The following is a 12,372-nucleotide window of genomic DNA, read 5'->3' as shown; positions in this document are numbered from 1 at the left end:
TATTTTTTTTTAAAGATTTTATTTATTTATTTGAGAGAGAGAATGAGAGAGAGCACATGAGAGGGGGGAGGGTCAGAGGGAGAAGCAGACTCCCTGCCGAGCAGGGAGCCCGATGCGGGAATCGATCCCGGGACTCCAGGATCATGACCTGAGCCGAAGGCAGTCGCTTAACCAAGTGAGCCACCCAGGCGCCCCTAACCTATTTTTTAAAACCCTTTATTTTATAAGTGTTTTTGAATTAAATCTGAAGATAATTTTATAATCACCCTCGTTTGATTCCTATCACTGGTGGTGATACTCTTTTCTTTGGGGAAAACTCCGGGAGTGTTGGGGTCTGGCTAGGGATGGATACAAACTTGTTTTCCTTTCTGAACACGGCTACGGAATCAAGTTTAGATGCACCTCCAAAGCCAGGGCTCAGGGGATTTGTCCTCCTCTATCCAGGAACCCAAGACGACTGTGGAGTAGATCAGATGTGGGAGCCAGAAACTGTGGACGTATTGCCTAGAAGAGCCCAACCCCAATTCACCCTCACATGTTTATGTACGCTTGGTGCTTTCATTTGGTCATAATTTTCCATCTAGCTAATGATGTTTCAACATCAAACTTGGTTCCACTCCCAAAATGTTCTATCATAGAGGTCTCACTAGCAATGGAACAGTAACTAGCCATACTCTATTGCAAGGAATCAAATGAGAAAGCAAAAACTGACACACTCATTTTAAGCTGCATCATATAACAATGGCTCAGAACCCAGTAGTTTATGAATGAAATAAAGATACTTTATTTATTACACAGGCACTTGGATATTCACATGCCCAACACATCTGATACACTTAACAGCTATGGAAACATGAGTGGAAAATGTCTGTTTGTAGGATCAAGAGAGAACTTTCACCATGTAAAGGTGAATTAGTGCATTAACAATTTTCCCCTTACTTTCCTCTAAGGATTTCCAGAATCCACTGAAGTTTTAAAAAGTTACACTTGAAATAATATGCAACAAAAACTGATCTACATTCCAACTGGTATGCTAATTTGAATTTTGAGCAGTTTAAACTTTTATCACAATGCAACATATTTATAGTCATGCTTGAACAGATTAGGTTAGTAGCATGCATTCCATTCTGCAATATGAATATTGTTAATCTAGTTCCCAACAGAAGTCAAAAGATGCCCAGTGCATAGAAAAATACAAATCACTGTAGTCATATATTATGGGACTGATTTGGGGACTTACACAGTGATGATGAAGTCCTGAAATGCCATGCCCACAAAAGCACATCAAAAAGTGGATAAACAGATTTGATCAGACAATCTCTAAAAAATTAAAAGATGAGGGCTTTAAATGTGGGGGATGTTCTTGCTGTGTGCTTTGCATAGCGCCTTTCTGCTCACCTCCTTCTGGCTTGACTGGTCCATCAGACACCACCTTCCTGAGGGCTAGCTGGCTTTGGTCTTGGTTGCCATTGGCTGGTGGAGGCAGATTATCAGACTGAGTTCTCTGAATGGGGAGGACGCCCGCTATGCTGTGTCTGTGCTGCTTCCTGGCATGATTAGACTGACCGCTCTTATGTGCTGCTGAGGCAGTGTGGGTGGAATGGAAACCCAGAGTACATATCCTCGGATGGAACCAGCTTCAATGTCACTCATGCAAACAGAAGTGATCTTTTGCTCCATCTCAAGAGGCTGTGTTTTCAAATGCCAAAACGACACCACATGCACAGCACTAGAGGGGTTAAAACTGGCTGTTTCTCGGGAAATGAAGACTTGGGGAGATGGGGATAACATCGATCTCTCTCCATGATCTGGCTAAGGCTGCTTGAAAGCAAAAGGGCAGCTCCGTTTGTATGATCTCTGTACTCGTTCAGTTTTTCCATATCGACTGACTACATTTTCGCAAATTAAATGAAAATACAGCAATTAAGATGGGTGAGTTGTGATTCTTTAATCGGCCTCTTGCCTGTATAAGGACTTCCAGTGGTTAGAAAAGAAAATAGCCTATAAATTCTCTGATATCATATACAAAGTGTGATCCAACAGAATGGACCCGACTGTGCTCCTTAATGAGGGGACATGGCCTCATCACATATGTCTACACATATAATTAATATTATGTACTTTTTGGAAAATATAAGACATGATTTTCTTCACAGATTTTTTTTCCACTAAAAGACTAGAAAGTTTCCCACATGGAAAGCTACAACATTTCACATGCATAATTCATTAAGGTTTCTAAGCTTGAAGTGGCCTTCTCCCCCCTCCCCCCCACTCGGTTGGAGAATTCGACTGTTGGTCGCATTACTCTTCTGCCCCACAATTTTTGAGTGTTTTCAGATGCAAGCATCTCATCTCTAATCTGCTCTAAATGCTTGTGTGTGTGCTTTTTTTTTTTTTTTTTTTGGTGTAACGCCTGGAAAACTGGCAGCCACTTGTGCTCATAATTCCCAGATTCTCAAGGATATTTAAGCGCACACGAAAAGGACACACGACACTGCTTTGCCTGCAAATGTCACAGACACAGCCACCAAATACTATGAGCCAGGTTGGAGGGATGGCGGAGACGGAGGGGAAAGAAACAGCCAGTTTTATTGCCGTCCACGTAAATAAATAAACGCAACGAAAAATCGAAGTAAGAAAGAGCAGATTTAGGTCTTGGTACTGTTGTGACACGGACAGAGGGACAGAGGATGGGGGGAGCAGGGTCTGCCAGAACACGGAAAGCGAACGGGGAAGGACAGCAGGAGAGAGAGGCGACAGATGAACACTAAGCTGCCATGCTGAGGAATTTATTTGCGTCTTTTACTTGGTTGCAGGCGGAGCTGCTGCACTGCGGCTTCGGCAGCAGCTATGGCAGCCCCTGCATCTTCCAGGTGGCTCTGGGTGACGCTGGTTTTGCTCTGACTGCGCGACGGTCCGTGAGAGCGCAGGTGGCCTTCGGAGGAGGATTTCGAGCTACCGGGACTACTGTGGGATTTCTCAATGGTGGGAACCTGCATGTCTGGTTACAAGAGGGTGAGACGTGAGTTAACAGCGCTCCGGCGTTCCCCCTGGCAAGCTTGGTCTCACATAATTTGAGACTAAGATTTATGTTAATTCTGTTTCCTTTCGGGCTCATTTATGCAACTGCTTGTCACTGGGCGATGTGATGAAACATTGGGGGGACAGTTGTGGGGAGGAACGTCAAAAGGATAGTCATGTCGAGAAGACAGAAGTCTGAGAAGAGGACATACATCTAACCAGCCTCATGGAAATGCGTATGTTAACTTTCCGTATCGCCAAGCAACTGCTAATTCTAGGAGGGACCAGGCAAGAGACAAGAGGCTCCCACGGCCACAGAGGAGTTTCCAGTGAAAATGCAGGGAATGCTCGGATGGAGGGGTGTGCGTCACCGGGACACATTAACAGTGGAGACTGGAGAATCGCGTCTCAGGGGATTTCAGAGAATGTATATAGAGATCCCACATTTACTATGGCCATCAGAGAGAGAGAGACAGAGAGAGAGGTCTTTATGCTAATGATCTTCCAGGAAGTTAATCAGGGTAGAGTTGATCTGGCCAAGTGGGATCCATAAATGATCTATAAAGCTCATTCACAAGTCATCTGTAGCCCTCATGGTAGCCCGTGGTTTGTCATATCAACTCAGTGGCCTACTGGACTCGGCCTCGTGGTTTTCCATCTCCGAGAACACTTGCACCTGTGACCCATTCCTTTCTAATGTGCAAAGAAGCACTTTTCAATTTGATGTACTTTCTGAGGAGAGAAGGGAGCAATACTCAGGTCCAGTATAAACATTTAGAGTTGACACTTAAAAATAGTTCAGGGTGCCTAGGTAAAATACTACATGGTTATCTCATCTAGGCAGTAACTCGGTTTATGATGAAGATTGATGTTGTGTGGTAGGATAATCGGCAATGAACCTCTCAAAGGAAAAGCCCATTCAAATGGGAATGCTGTGTATATTGCCAAACCCAATGTATAACATTACCATTTCAAAAATAATGATAGTGGTTTAAAAAAATCATAGCATTAGCTCGAGGCCAACATTTAGGAAAGGTTTAGGTAAATTTCAACATACCAGTTGTTTTGGTGACATAGGGAAAATGTTCTTGGTATGGTAAGTAAAAAGCAGGATGCAAAATTATATATGCTCATATATTACATATATAATATATGAGTAAGAATATACCTATGAAAAATAGGGGTTTAAACAATGAGAAGAAATATGCATAAATGGTAATGAGTATGTCTAGTCAATGGACTGTTGAGGATTCTTATTTTTCTTTATGAAATACCCCAACATATTTGATAAAATCGTATTATCATGGATTTTGAGAGCTGGAAATAATCCAACAGCTCATACAGCCCAACTCCCTCCGTTGTATTGGTTGAAAACCAGAGTCGAAGAGGTGAAGATCACGAAGTCATAAGCCTGATAATGCGCTGATCTGAAATTGAAGCCCATTTTTCCTGATTCCATATCCATTACTGTTTGCAGGATATTATATTACATACTTTCCAATAGAATCCAACATTGTAAAATATATTAAATACACAGGCACTCATATTCAAGAAGTTACTGAGTGAACAAATAGAAAAAAGCTTTTTCTACTTGAAATATCTCCTACCCTTGGATGGGTCAGGGAAGATACCATGGCTTCTGCTTTTGATGACAGATGGTTTTGGAGACTGTTGGCTGCCCTGGCTGGAATGAGCCTTGCCATGATCAATACTTTCAGTCTGTTCTTTGAGAGAATACCATCTTGGAGTGTTATCGAGATGAGATGTGCTAGATAAATCAATCAATACCTGAAAAAATGCAGTAAGTCAATGAAATTGATATAATTCATCGATTACTTTTATCTGTGATCTGAAATTTACTCAAGGATATAAGCCAAAAGACATAGTATGACTTTGAGGATGACAAGGCTGTCCTCCTCATTTTTCTTTACCCATGACATTGGGAACAACATCTTGTGCATATTAGATGCTTAATAAACATTTGATTAGGGACACCTGGGTGGTGCAGTTGGTTGGGCATCAGACTCTTGGTTTTGGCTCAGGTCATGATCTCAGGGTTGTGAGACCGAGCCCCACATTGGGCTCTGCTCTGCTCTCCCATTGCCCCTCCCCACTGTGTACTCTCTCTCTCAAATAAATATATATATATTTTATTTTATTTATTTATTTTTTTTAAAGTTTTTATTTATTTATTTGAGAGAGAGAATGAGAGAGAGCACATGAGAGGGGGGAGGGTCAGAGGGAGAAGCAGACTCCCTGCCGAGCAGGGAGTCCGATGCGGGACTCGATCCCGGGACTCCAGGATCATGACCTGAGCCGAAGGCAGTCGCTTAACCAACTGAGCCACCCAGGCGCCCAATATATATATATTTTAAAATGAACATTTGATTAAACTGAACTGCATAAGATCTTCGACTATAAATTATTTGGAGATGATGTGAAAAGGTAGTCACAACTCAATCTCTTTATGAATGAAAGCTCTCTTTTACTAAATGAACACATTTTAGTACTAAACTTGGATATCTTTTTTTTTTAAACGCGGATATCATTTTTAAAGATTGCTTTTAGTTAGGAGAGGGACAAACTAAAAAAGAATGGGTAATTTGCAATTACTGACTAATTCCCTGTATTTTAAAACATACTTTAACTCATATTTGAAATAGGGATATGACTAACAATTTATGATGAGAAAGCACTGTATCATGGTTTGACTGGCAGCATTTTTTTCTTTCTTAGTGGTTCATGAGTAATATCCCATTTTACAATTGCTGGCATTTTTAAATTTGATGAGATATAAAAAAAACGAGAACCAACACAATGGATATATGCTCTAGGTTCATGTCAACAATAAATTACAAGGACTATAATAAATCAGTTTTCTGAAACGAGACATTAAGTCTGATAGAATACTGCATTCTAGAACTGTCCAAAGATCAAGATTAGTACCAGGGACTGTACCAGCATGGAGCCTGCAAGTAAAGGTCAAATGGCCTAATTTTGATAGTAAAGAAAAGTGTGGAGTCTTGGAACCAAACAAGGTCTCGTGTCACCTAGACTAAACAACTGTTTTCTATTGTTTCTGGGAAGGGACATCATATTGTCTAGGTGTTATTTTATTTTTGGAGAGGATTTATTTTTTAACATTAATTCATAACTTCTGCTTTAAGTAAAGATTACTAAATATATTTTTTGAAATACTATAGATTAAAAAAAAAAAACATAGGATCTGACTCTGCCAGATTTCATGATTAGGGTAGATTCCATGTGAACTTATATAAAACTGATTTTTATTGTTTTCTCCTACTTCTATTTTGCCTCGTAAAATATTTTGAGAGATTTTTCATGGGATACTTAAAAGAAATAAACAATGCAGAATGCCATATCAAGTCATTGATAGATGCAGTGAAGAAGAGCAATTAAATACCTGAAAATGCATTTTAAAAATCTAGCTCATTTTATAATAATTTATCTCAAATTTGGATTCACAGCATGATTATATATCTACCAGCAAAACAATAATTCATCTACAAATTAAAGTACATCAAATGATAGAGTGAAAACCATTTCTCAAATTACTATTCATCCAGTCAAAGAATAAATCAGGAAATATATCCTATCCACCAAAGGGCTTTAACTAAAATGATTATCTAATAAACTTAAGAAATATGCTTGTATCAATAAATTTTAATTGGTGGTTTATAATGAAAGCAAATGAAGAAAAGGAAATCAGATGCTCACCTCACCAAGAAAGTCATTGGAAGAAAATCTATCATAATCCCAGACTGTCACCTCCAGTGTTTTCTTCTTGAGCTACAGTTTAAATCAAAATGTTATTAACCCCAGAAGTTTTCATCACACTCTATTATAGATTCATTTATTTTCACTTCCTTGAACTCTTTCCATTTGTGTAAAAAGTCTTCAGATTTTATCTAAAATGTAGGTTTATATCAAATATTATATAAAATATCAATGATTTTATAGTCCAACCTACTGTTTGTTCATGAGACCTCAAACTTTTACTAATTCCCTGTTATTCTAAGCCCCCACTCTCGATTTTTATAAAAAAAAAAAGTAGAATCTACAAATGCTCTTTAAATACATGGAATTTAAAGGATGAAAAACTGTCTAGGTTATTTGGATAAAATATTTAGATTGGAGTTTTTTGGTTTTAGTAAATCACCAAAAAATATAGTAGCATTCTCTAATTTCTGCAGGTAAATTTAACTTATTTTAAATTCAAGAACCCAGATTACAATTTGTACCCAGCTTCAACTTCATAATCAAATTAGAAATCTTCCAGAGGACAAATCATAAATCTCCTTTAAAATCCTTTAGGCTAGTCATCTGTATGTCTTGGTCTGTACAATTTAGCCCCACAACGCCAGGTTCTTAAGAGGCCTTGATTTAGAGAAGAGATGAATTCCTAAAATGTTGCCTGGAGCAATAACACATTCATATACACTGAATATTTTCTTTGTATTATTTGTGAAAGTCAAAATACAGCCACCTATTATTTTTGCAATATATACATATCAAATCATTATGGTGTATACCATAAACTTATACAATGTATTATGTCAATTTTCTCAGTAAAACTGGAAAAAAATGAAAGTGATTGACCAAAATTTATAAAAAGTATATGGCCAGTTGGAAAATATTTTCCCTTAAAATATGATAAATGTGGCCCAGGCTGTTGAAATATTAAGATTTTGCAATAATTGATGGCAAATGTTCCATTGGTCTTATTTATTTTTTGGCTGCTTTGTCAAAATGCACACATTTACACTCATGGTAACTTTGCACTGTATCCATTTCCTTTCACTGGCTACATTTATTATTTTACTCATTTCTTTTTGTTTGTGTGGCAAAATTGATAGACCACAGTCTTGCAATAATTTTGTCATCAGATTTCTAATATTAGCCGAAAACTCTCACATAGAAAATTAATCATTGCATACCTGTTCCATGGAGATACTTTTATAAATTACTGTTTGATTCCACTCAGGATTAAGACTTTTTTGAACATATTTAGTCCTCCTCTTGTACTCAGCACTGAATTAGAAGAAAAAAAAAGAGTTATCTTGATTATTCACCTTAACTGATGACTTCATAGTCAGCTGGGAGGGCATGCAGACATTTTAAGATGATATTTTGTTTTAAATCATTATGCAATCATCCCATCACCTTCCTGTCTAAAACCTTACTTTAAGTTGAATACAAAATGACAATTTAAAAATACGTTGGATGCCTTTAGTTTTATTTGCTCTAAAGCAGTTTTTAAAGAAAAGCTTTTAGGTGTTCTAACTATACCATAATTTTAGAACCTTTCTCTTTCCTGAATGCAGGAGACAACTGCATGAACTATATGGTAACATCAATAATAATTTAAGTATTTCCCTTAAATAATAATTTGGTATTTCACTTTCCAATAGTTTTACTTCTAATCATGTCCACAAAGCCAAATGGTCTTTCTTTTTTTTTTCCTATTTAAAATTATAATAATTGTTTTGACTGAGGAAAGGATGAGAAATGTTTGTTGCTATAGCTGAAATTCCATGAACTTTTGTTACCTTGTATTTAAAGTATATTTTGACACTCTTAGTAAAGTAGGATATTAGTTATAAAGCAATTAAATATAAATTCTTAGTTTATGTCAATAGCCCAGATAAATCATTATAAACCAGATCAAAATAGTTCCTCATTCCTTATAACTTGGGGCATTTGAATTTTTCCTTGACTTTTCCATTCCCTCTGAGCAACAGTTAGAAGTTTATATCCCAAACCTATTCTAATTAAGACAAACAGAACATCTATAACTTACATCAACCGGCTGATGGGGTTGGAATTATTGTTGTTTGCTATTAGCCAATGTTACCCACACAGATGAGGCCTTCATCCAATCCTCACTGCCTTTTTCCCGAATTTTCTGCCTAACCTTATAGCTGAGCTCTAGATAATACTTCAGCTCCAGTGGGCAGCAGAGTCCTGAAAATCAACCTACTCATCTGGAGTTCTTTCATGTGCTCTGATTTTACACGTTGTCTTTTCTAAAGGGACAGGATCCTGACCCTTGATTTGTTGTTCTATTCCTAACTATGGGCTGACACACTTGCTAGTTCCTGGTCTCTAGCACTGCCACATCCTGGAATGCCTCCTACTGTTTCCCAAGCACTAATTTACTCTATCCGTTCTAGATAGAGTTACTGAGAATCAAGCTCTAGTTCACCACTCACTTTTAGAATGTCTTCTCTCTTCAGCTTTATTCTCTTTCTTATCAGCCACACGCAACAGCATTAATTCCCAAAATTGACTGCATATTGGGATCACCTAGGAATCTGAGTTCTGAGGCTACCAAGTAGGGCCCAGCGCTGCATCCATATTTCTCCGCTCTGCACCTCCAAGGAGATCCTGATTTAGTAGGTCTGGGGTGAGGCTTGAGTATCAGAATTTTTTTAAATCTCCCAGGTAAGTCTAAGGTGCAGATTGGAAACCACTGAACTTACGTTTGCCAAGGCCCTATGTGTCAGCCATTGTGAATTGAATCCAATTTAAGAAATAGAGCATCACTCTCGTCACTTCTAACCAACTCATTTGTGTAAAAATAAGAGCAGGATTTGACCATTTTTTCATTCAAGACAAATTGCAAAAAATTTGGAGGAAATGCATATGTGAGGATTTAAAGAAACAGGAATTCTCATAGACTGTAGACAGTATAAATTTGTACACAGTTTTTAGATGAATTTTAGATGAAACTGGTGAAGTTTAAGTTTATGGACCCAAATAACCTAGACAATTCTACTTTGTCTTCTTCCACCTTACAGTTTTCCCACCTGTGCACAAGGAATGTGTTCAAGAACATTCATCGTAACATTGTTTCTAATTGCAAGTTAATAAGATAATATATAAATACATTATGATATATTCTTTCAATGAAATAGTAAGCAGCAGTTAAAATAAATATACACTTCCATATATTAAGATGGATAAATCTTGAAAAAAGTTGAGCAAAAAAATGTACAGAAGGATAACTATAGTTATTGTGATTTAAAATTAAAATCATGTGAAATAATACAGTAAACTGTTTATGAATACATGGATATAAAATAAACATAAAATATCGTAACACAGTTTGGGAATTATAGGTAATAAATTCTATTTTGTGGTTATCTCAGGTGGACAGGGGAATGGTTTCAGAGGGCTTCAGAGGGTACTTATAAAATATTTTTAATTAAAAAAATGAAGCCTAGATAGCAAAATATTAAAATTTGATGGAACTAAATGGCAAGAACACAGGTATTTGTTATTTTCTATAATTTTCAGTGATTTTTGAAATATTTTACAATACAAATTCAAAATAACTTTGGTAAACTATGTTCCTTTATAGCTTATGTTTTTGATTTTTTTTATGATGACATAGGAAGAATGGATGTGACCATTTTCAAGATAATAGCAAGCCTTGGTTACTCCTTTAGAATTCATGGCTACTTTTCTAGGCAGGAATACTTAGAAGAAAAATGCATGGCAGTGTAAGTTTTAAGGCTTCTATTTGTTTTGGCCTTTGTTACTAAGGTAATGAGATCGTGAGGAAACATAAGGATAAGATTCATAATACATTGGAAGAGTAGTAAATTATTTTTTTCCAATGCTGAAAAATTAAATGCATAACTTTTTAAAAAGATGGTAATTAATGTCAAATGCAAACTCAAGTACTTCACTAAAATCCTAGATATGTCAATATATATGAAAATAGTCTGTAATATTTAAATGTCTTCCAAATAATTCATTATTCATCATCTTTTCTGAATCTATGAGTAATTTACTATAATTTTTCACCTGCATATTTTGTCATTTTTTCACTTTTACATTTAGCAAAAGTTCTTAATTCATGTATGAAAAAGCAATTTATAAAGTAAGCACATTAAAATAAAAACAGCTAACATTCATTAAAAGCTTAGTTTTTCCCAAGCAGAGTTCTAAAAGCTTCTTATGTGTTAACTCATTTAATCCTCATGGCAATTCTATGAGACTGGATGGAAAAAAATGAAGCTCAGTAGAATTAAGGTATGTTGGAAAGGCTGCATAGTTATTAACTGGTAGGACCATGATTCAAACATAGGGAAACTGGTTGCTCTCCTATATGTGTAATAGAAATTGCATACAATATGTGTGTATATATACACATATCATAAAAAATTAGGCCAGCGTTAGAGTTGTTCAGGGAAATTCTGACTAGTATATCCTAAAAGAGTGTTGTGGAATGAAGGATAATTACTACAAATATTTATTCTTGCCCAGATCCGCTCAGAAATAACCACAGTTGGGGGGAATTTTAGGTTATTAGTGAGTTTGATTCTTCAATTCTCTCCAGACTCAAGGTCTGGATTAATGTAGGAATTCACAACTTGCCTCCACTATTTCTGGTGGAACTGTGTAAATGATAATGCAATCCTGTGCAGTTTTTTTGTTTTTTTTTTTTTGGACTTGAATGTTATGCAGAGATGATCGCACAAAGCCATTCCTTCAATAACACTTGCTTTATAACTACCACGAACTGACCATCTTGAGCATGATCCCAATGGGCTGTGCTGCCACTTTACAAAATTGAAAACTCAGCACTTCTCACAACCACATCAAAATCTGGACTGACAAGTTGAAGATGAGCAGGTTAGCAGTGGGATTCTTAAATGTGAGCATAAATTAGGTTGAGAAAAAAGTAGAGTTCATTTTCCTTTCCCTTTTTTGTCTGGAAAACACACTATATTCCCTCACGGGAAAATTGCAATAATGATATTATAGTAGGACAATTAGGCCGTATCTAATAATCAGAGAAGTTTTTTAAGAAGGGAAAATAAATAGTCAATTAATCAAGATGGGGCACGGTGCTAATAAAAAAATTAACCCTCATTTCCTTGAAGTTTTGACTAACTTCTTTTCTCTTTCATTTTTTAAATTATTGACCAGTTACTTTCTCATAAGTAGATAATACTTTTAAGACAGACAGAAAAAGATACTTGAAATTCAATTATTCTCCCCTATATTAGCAGAAAAAGAGTTTTCTGAGTTTCTCTTTTTAATTTCAAAAAAAATAAGAAAGATGAATGAATGGAATATGATGACGTCTTTGTATTTTGCTTTCATAGAATTATCTAAAATATTGAAGGTTTTCACTTCTCTTGTTTTATTTGGTTTTCCTTTATTGGAAATTACACACACACACACACACGCACGCACAATTTATTTTTAATTACTCTTCTAAGGATTTTTCTTTAATTTAGAAAGCAGCTCAGATAATATCCCGTTTTATAAGCCCTATTCTTCTGTGCAGTAATGTGTTTTTGGCACATCACTTGA

At 36.4% G+C, this 12,372-nt stretch overlaps 1 protein-coding gene across 1 annotated transcript in view; it reads right to left on the bottom strand.

The window, feature by feature from the left end:
• Window positions 1–12,372, bottom strand: part of PCLO (piccolo presynaptic cytomatrix protein) — a 398,901-nt gene that overhangs the window by 59,083 nt on the left and 327,446 nt on the right. The window contains exons 16-20 of the mRNA XM_045864796.3: window positions 7,980–8,073; window positions 6,760–6,831; window positions 4,629–4,809; window positions 2,807–3,001; window positions 1,399–1,581 (exon numbers count right to left, since the gene is read on the bottom strand). Coding sequence (XP_045720752.2) covers window positions 1,399–1,581; window positions 2,807–3,001; window positions 4,629–4,809; window positions 6,760–6,831; window positions 7,980–8,073 — 725 coding nt within the window. The remainder of the gene's footprint in view (window positions 1–1,398; window positions 1,582–2,806; window positions 3,002–4,628; window positions 4,810–6,759; window positions 6,832–7,979; window positions 8,074–12,372) is intronic.

Source organism: Mirounga angustirostris, unplaced genomic scaffold (assembly GCF_029215605.1).
Source record: "Mirounga angustirostris isolate CCGP_5_RB_7025 unplaced genomic scaffold, mMirAng1.0.hap1 SCAF_12, whole genome shotgun sequence".
NCBI lineage: Eukaryota > Metazoa > Chordata > Mammalia > Carnivora > Phocidae > Mirounga > Mirounga angustirostris.
The sequence above is the reverse complement of the archived record's forward strand: the minus strand, read 5'-3'. Positions and strand labels throughout refer to the sequence as shown.